This window comes from Juglans regia, chromosome 10 (assembly GCF_001411555.2).
Source record: "Juglans regia cultivar Chandler chromosome 10, Walnut 2.0, whole genome shotgun sequence".
NCBI classification, from domain to species: domain Eukaryota; kingdom Viridiplantae; phylum Streptophyta; class Magnoliopsida; order Fagales; family Juglandaceae; genus Juglans; species Juglans regia.
In genome coordinates this window covers 13,327,846-13,335,157 of record NC_049910.1, presented here as the reverse complement: position 1 = coordinate 13,335,157, position 7,312 = coordinate 13,327,846, and the positions used below count along the sequence as shown (strand labels likewise).

Genomic DNA, 7,312 nt, shown 5'->3' with positions numbered 1-7,312 from the left:
GTGCACATTAAAAACTTTTTGGTAGTCGGAGGAGGCAATGGGTTAATTGTAGTAGTTTGAGGTGCAAAGTGTAAATGAAAATTCTATACACCATCCCACTTTCATCCCACTTTCATCCCACTAAGTATAATATGACACATTTATCACCATTAAATGATCATTTATTGCATGTTTTTTTATCATCTAATGGTAATGAATATGTTACATACTATTTAGTATGATCAAAATAGGATGATAGTGTGGTGTATAACATTACTCGAGTGTAAAACATCTGAATATTTTGGAATCTGTTAATACTCTGTAGTTTGTACTTGTGGAGAGGAGGCACTTTGATTGTGCAATGCAAATTTCATGCCTCTATTTCTTATATATGCTTGTTGAATCAGGTAAATTTTGACAACTACCTACAGGTGATGAGTGGGGGGTTCAAATCATAAACCCCTGGCTGGTTTTGGGGATTTGCATCTCATTGGACATACTTGAAAGCTGACATAGCCTAATAGCAGTGCAGATGAAAGCTACTTCCAGTTGCAGATGCATCCAAAGCATATGCAATATAATAGCAGAAAGCTTTTTTACTTCAATTCAAATGTGGGGAGAGGAAAATATATGCTTCCAATTCAAACATTCTAGTTCACCTATTAAAGATGAAAGCTAAGAAGAGAGACTCTCATCATCTGAACTAGAGTTGTCCATCCGCCGCTCCACTATTGCTGGAAATAGCCGCTGATGTACCTCTAAAGACTGCTGATGAGTTTCTGAAGAAGATGACACTGATGGAGCCTCTTTCATGGAAGTCCTCACCATCTTCATCCCAGTATCCCTAACCTCTTTACATGCCTTGTCTATCATTCTCAAGAAATCACGTACAATTGCAAATAAGCGCAAGCCTTCATCCATTCCCGCTTTCCCATGGAAGTAATCTGCGGTTTGTTTCACCAGAGCCAAGATTCTCTTTTCTTCCTCCAATAGCCTTGAAATGTCAGCTTCCACACACTCCGCGAAATTACCCAGTACATGATGGAATTTGCTGTCTTCATCCAGACTCTTCATCTCAGCATTCAGGAAATCTTTAGTTTTTATCATTGAGTGGTGGAGTCTTGACACTGTAGTTGTTAGGCCATCAGAATCTATGAATGCTGCTTTTTTTATATCTTCGAGTTCACTGCTTAAGCCTGAAACCACCTGAAGACCAAGCTTACAATAATGCTCTGCTGATTCTTCAGTGTGATCCTCAGCAAAATTGTCAGTTTTCGTGCTGGAGACACTCTTGTTTGCTCTGGCTATACGGATAGCTCGTATGCCTTCAGAACGGATGATCTCCTGAACGACAAAGTGCAGTAGTGTGGTCTTGCCATCAGTTCCTTTTACATCTGACAGTTTCAAGAGTGTATCAAGCTTAAATGCATGTGCGCCACCTCTGAAAGTACCATCATTCATGCGGTTTCCAGTTTTGAGAACTGCTTCCAAGAGTTTTAGGAATAGCCTGCTGCTTCTTAGTTTGTTGCTAGCTACCTGCCATTTAAGATGAGGCAGATTATCTAACCAGAAACTTTTGGATACCGTTTACTAAAGGGATGTAGGATCTGGGACATTAGAGCTACATTCAACCACATTATTAGATGGGAGACACAATTTGTATCTCTGGCATAAAAAGCATGAGGATGCCATGGTCCACAATCCTGTACTTTTACATGCCTACTGAAAGAGGAACTATAGAATGAGATACCTTGCAAAATATAATTCAATGGGGCTCTAGTGTCTCACCTCTAGAGTTTCCAAGGACTCTTTAACACTAGAGATCTCCTCCTGAACCGAACTCATAAACAGAAGTGACTCTAGTCGTTTAAATGCTGAAGGAAAGTCAACCAAAACTTTCAGGAACTGCTCTGCAGGGCCCAGTTGAGAAAGATCACCACTGAACAGCCTGAGCTTTAGTTCTTCTTCTGTTGTTGGTGCCATCTTAAGCAATGTCTGAAGGAGCTCCACGGGAAGCTTATTACCTGATTCAATTAATTTATAGCTTTCATGCCTTTAAACATAAAGTTAAACATAAACATGACTAAACAACTTTGGCTAAGTGGACATGGAACAAGACACTAAATTGCATCTAGGCTAGCAAAAGTAATAGCAAATAAAACATATTGTTCGTAGTTTCTTTGGTGTAGCTTTCACACAAGTCTTTACATACTGCTTGTTCATTGATATTTCCTTCAACATAACTTCCTCACTTGTACCAATCAGTACACGAGCATGGTATTGAGGATGAATGGTCTGCAGCCGATATACTTCTATTACCCAAGCTATTTTGTCTTTTCTAAAATTCTCTTTTCATCTGAAACAATACCAATTGAATGCTTTGCAATTCAAATTGTTCAATGCACAGGCCCAAACGTGCAGAACCTTGGTCACATCCCAAACCTATCGTTTTGGTGAAGTTAATTAATTATGAGCACATTCACCCTACACATTAACAAGCAGAATTAAATAATTAATATATGCACCATAATATGATAAAATGACAAAACTTTTGAGCCCATCTAACTAGAATGATACTCCAGTTCCTGACAGGATCACCATATAATCTTCATCTAAATATTAATAGACCAAGTTGGTTAAAATTTAACTTACATGAAAATTCAAGACAATTCTGTTTCTATTTTTTTCAAATCTTGATGTGTATATGTATATTTTGCTTTTTTCAAGCAATCTCACTAAATGATTTTTTCATGCTTCTCTTAGTACACGTGATATCACTTTGCAGCTTCAGCTATTTCTTGTAACAAACAGCAATTTTCTTGTGTGTATATGAAGGGAGCTCTTCACGAATAGAGCTAGGAAAATTCCTAAGAATTTTCATTTATTCATACTAATAATGAAATGCTTTTTTCACTAATGGCCTTTCCAGGAGAGAGAGAGAGAGAGAGAGAGAGAGAGAGAGACCTTCTTGAAGAGCATCAAGGACTTCTTCTGTTGTCACATTCAGTGCTCGTAGAAGAATCGATAAATTTTGTGCTTTCTTAGGGTCAAGGATCTGAATATACTGGACTGAAGACTCAAGTGATGCTGCCTCTTTCTTGCGGTCAATTTTGTTTTTGTCCATATTGTTATAACCAAATAGCGACTCTATCATCTCCTCATTGAACCTGTAAAATTTGTACAAGATTCAGCGGTTGAATGACAGTTGACTTGTGCTTATTCACTGAAAAGATATAGATATGTTCTTACTGGAATGATCCAGAGCTGATCTCATGCCAGACCATTGATTGATCAGGGTTGGCAAGAACCTTGTCCCAGAAGAATGGTTTTAACTTGGTCTTCGGGGCTCCAGACTCCCCATCAAGATCATCTCCCTCTTGTCTTTCACGAAGTGGTCCAAGACATGATGATCGATTTTTCCTAGGCATTAGTTTTGGTGGAGCAGGTGGAGGTCGAGCAATTTTAGGAGGTGGTGGGGACTGAGTAACAGGAGGTGGTGGTGGTTGTGGACTTGGTGGATCAGGAGGTAAAGGAGCTGATCTTCCAGGAGGGAGTTTTAAAGGAGGTAATGGCACTGGCTCTGCACCTTCTGATGCTGGTGCCACAGCCAGCGAGGAATCATTGTTTCCATGCTTTAGGGACATATTGATAAGTAAAGATGGATTCTTTCCACTATCAAAACTGAGATCTTTACGACTTGAGTTTCCTAAACTAACAGACTTTTGTGAAGAACCTGAAAGATTAATGTTCTAGAGATCATCAGAACATGAACTATAATTGGAGACAATAATGAGTAATGCACAAAATCCTGACAAATGCATACCAGTGGAAAAAAAATTCAGGCTTAACGTGAGAAGAGGTCTTTCATCTCTTTGTCCATTTCTTCCACCAATTTTTTTGCTACTACCCTTAAGACAGCAAAAAAGGAGCAGTGCAACGAAGGCAAGGACTCCTGCTGCAGTGGCAGCGACAACAACATTTTTTTCCATCTTAGTGCCATCATGCTTTTTTGGTGATTTTCCTGGAACAACATGGTGAACAGGTGGAAAATTTATGGTGCTCGGAGATGAATAATTGGCAGGAACTAGATCAGATGGTGCTGGATCATTACTAGGTGAGGCTGATGCTGGGATAGGAGCTAGAGCTGGAGGAGGGTTTGCTGCTATCTGTCGATGTGACTGACTAACCAGATATCTTCTTGGGGCATTTGGCCAACTCTGAGGCCCCTCAACACAATTAATGATCCATTTCTCTGTGCTAGCCACTTTGCCAGGAACGTGAAGCCGAAGATTTTTTCTTCTCAAGCAATCCAGAACTGTTTGTCTAATATGGGAAGGTAGAACTCTTGAATATCTTTCTATGTTTACTATTGGGAAAAATGCTGATATTCTATTGGTGATTGCTTCCTTTAGGATGGAAAAATAAAAAACTAGAGAATCTTTCCTGTTTATCAATTCTTTCCTGCAATGAATCCATATCTGTACCACCTGCAGTTAGAATATTTCATCAAATACCTCTTTAAATCAGTAAAACTCCTTACAAAGTTTACTATTCTCTATGAGTTTGTGAGAGCTATAACCTCTTTAACTCGGTCCAACTCGTTACAAAGTTTACTAATTCTCTATGAGTTCAGTTTGAGAACTATAAAGTTTCCATCCCGTTCCTTACTGCAATTGCTGTTACGCTACACAGATATATATTAATTCATAAGATGCCTTAATTATATTAAGATACAACATTGCTGAGGAGGAGGATGTGACAAATGATGTTTTCTACATACATCCATTAACAAACATGCACTTGAAGAAGGATAATGCACACTGAAATCATTTAATCATTCATAGAACATCAGTTTACTGCAAATGGTACAATAGATGTGGTACTCTTATCTTTTTCCCCTTTTGGCAGCTATTCTTTCGTGTGTGTATCAAATGAAAACGACATTAATTGAGATTAAACCAGTTTCATACCTGAGTTGTTTGCTTCTATCTACCTCGAGACCCCAGAGATCTGAACACCTAAAACAACTAAGACTGACTTTCCTTAAACTTATGGCAGGGCAATATTAGACATAGCTCAAAATCATATATTTGAAGCCCCATAGTGATGTTAGTTACAAATTGATCTACTCCTGAACATGTAAATGGAATATCTAGAGAAAATTAGAATTTTGCTCATCCATAACATAACGCTCCTAAAGTCATTTGCATGGAAATAATTACATTAGCCTTTCAAATTTGACATGGAAGATCATTTGGCATGGGTAATATCACTATGAAAGTTCATCATCACTGCCATTCTACCTGCCCATATCACATGAGACTGGAAGATGCTCCTCTAAATCAAAGGCATCTACACCGTGCTAAAGCACACAGACTCTTGATCAATTGTCAAAGTCTACCGAAGTACCAATGTCGCAGCACACACTCTAACCAGGTAGGCTGCCTTTCACAATGTTGTAGAAGCATTCCCATATTGAGAATTCCGCCATATCTATTCAAATCCCCTCACCCATTTGATTCCCCTTGAACTCCTGCAACCCCCTTTATGTATCAAGCTTTTATTGGGGAAAAAAGACCTCTAGTTCATTCTAATGGTAGCACAACAACATAGATTGGCCAAACAGATTCAACTAATAGTCTAAACAAGGTAATCACCAATATATATTTAAAGTAATTTATAATATTATGTGCATCTAGAAACTGTATATCGCCTGGACATATGTTATGGTCCTGTCCTGCAGAAAAGAATGTATCGAGCCAAATGGAAAGAAGGATTCAAAAAAGATGTGTACAAGGCGATCTTTTTAACAGTTTTTAATAGTATTGAGTCGCACTCTGGAGGATGAAGAAATGGAAGAAGTTTCAGTAGTGGACTGAGGTTTATGGATGAGAAGAATGCATTTATTCCCAGAGGCTCTTTTACTCATTCTAACATACTATTGAGGAATGCAACGGCAGATTTAGCAGAGTTTAGAAGGCTTCAAGAGGAGAAGATTGTTGAAGGTACTACTGAACAAAGCTCAATGACAATTTGGGAAAAGCCTCAGGAGGGATCTTTTAATGTCAACTGGGATATCTCAGTTGACTTGAAGAAGAATAAAGTAGGTATTGGAGTAGCTAAGAGGGATCATGAGGGTCATCAATTGGCAGCTCTAAGAGCCCCTAGAACTTCAAATCCTGATATGTTCACAGCTGAAGCGCCGCGGGAAGCTTTCACTGCTACAAAATTCTGCTTAGAATTGGAACTGCAGGTAATTGATCTTGAAGGGGACTCTACTGGTTGTGAATGCAATCAAGAATTCAACAACAAACTGGAGCCCGACATATATGTTATAGTTGAAGACACAAAGGCAGTTCTGTCCTCTCTTCGTAGCTGGGCAGTAAGACATATCAGAAGGGAAGCTAACCAAGTTGCTCACAACTTAGCCAAACAAGCGATTTCCTTAGTTTCTGATGTTATTGATATTGAAGATGTACCCACATGTGTTCAGTCACTTATCTTGGCTGAGTGCATTTGATGTATGGTTTAATAAAACAAAGACTTTTTGTTTCTCAAAAGTAAAAGAACCTGTATATCGCAGCAAGTATTTAACTACCATTACTTGATAATTTCCACGAAGTCATAAAGGCATCCTATTCCAAACATCTGCCATCCCTATACCACAATTGCATAACGAATTGAAATAAAAAAATCCCTAATTTCTAATCGTATTTCGTATTTTGTACAAAAATAAATAAACAAAAACCTCGAAAGAATTGTAATTCATGAGTTCAATACCATGTCATGACCATCTGTCTCTGTCGAATCACCATTGCTAATGACTGTTTCTGCCAACTTCCTCTTCACCTCTGAACCCCTTATTGACAATGCGGAAAGCAAAATCACAATAACAGCTGCATAACCAGCCCTTCTCAATTCCATTGCTCTCCAAATCACGCGAACCGCATATTTCCCTTCTCATTTCATTGAACATGAATACAATAACCTTCAAATCTCTTAACAAAACCAAACGTAACAAAAGTATATTCCTCCAACTTCTCAAAAAGCCTCTATTTTCCACTACTTTTATTCAGTACCCCATGAAAAATCTACAACTTCGTCAATAACCCCTGTCTTTGTCAGTCTCTCAATCTAAAAAGCTCAGAATTGGGATTGGAACCTGACCAATATGATATGTACGTATACGTTTCCGATATGTATAAAATCTTTCATTATTAATTCAATCTTGCTGCTTTGAATGCGGCAGATTATCCGAGATTCAATCGATGAACGTAAAAAGAATCGAGAAACCAAATCATGCAAAGCTCCAAGCCAACCCAAGAAACTCAAA

At 38.4% G+C, this 7,312-nt stretch overlaps 1 protein-coding gene across 1 annotated transcript; it reads right to left on the bottom strand.

The window, feature by feature from the left end:
• Positions 1-365: 365 nt before the first annotated feature.
• Positions 366-6,903, bottom strand: LOC108983667 (formin-like protein 3). The gene is made up of 6 exons (XM_035695137.1): positions 6,760-6,903; positions 3,803-4,466; positions 3,229-3,712; positions 2,944-3,146; positions 1,768-2,003; positions 366-1,515 (listed from the first exon to the last, which is right to left on the bottom strand). The coding sequence occupies exons 1-6, from the start codon at positions 6,901-6,903 to the stop codon at positions 655-657; spliced, it is 2,592 nt and encodes an 863-aa protein (XP_035551030.1). The 3' UTR covers positions 366-654.
• Positions 6,904-7,312: the final 409 nt, after the last annotated feature.

Excerpts from the sequence above, each read along its gene's own strand:
- LOC108983667 (XM_035695137.1), bottom strand. The coding sequence starts at position 6,903 with ATGGAATTGAGAAGGGCTGGTTATGCAGCTGTTATTGTGATTTTGCTT. Across the intron at positions 3,147-3,228 it reads ATCAGCTCTGGATCATTCCA|GTTCAATGAGGAGATGATAG; the intron begins GTAAGAACATAT and ends CAAATTTTACAG. Across the intron at positions 1,516-1,767 it reads AGTCCTTGGAAACTCTAGAG|GTAGCTAGCAACAAACTAAG; the intron begins GTGAGACACTAG and ends CTTAAATGGCAG.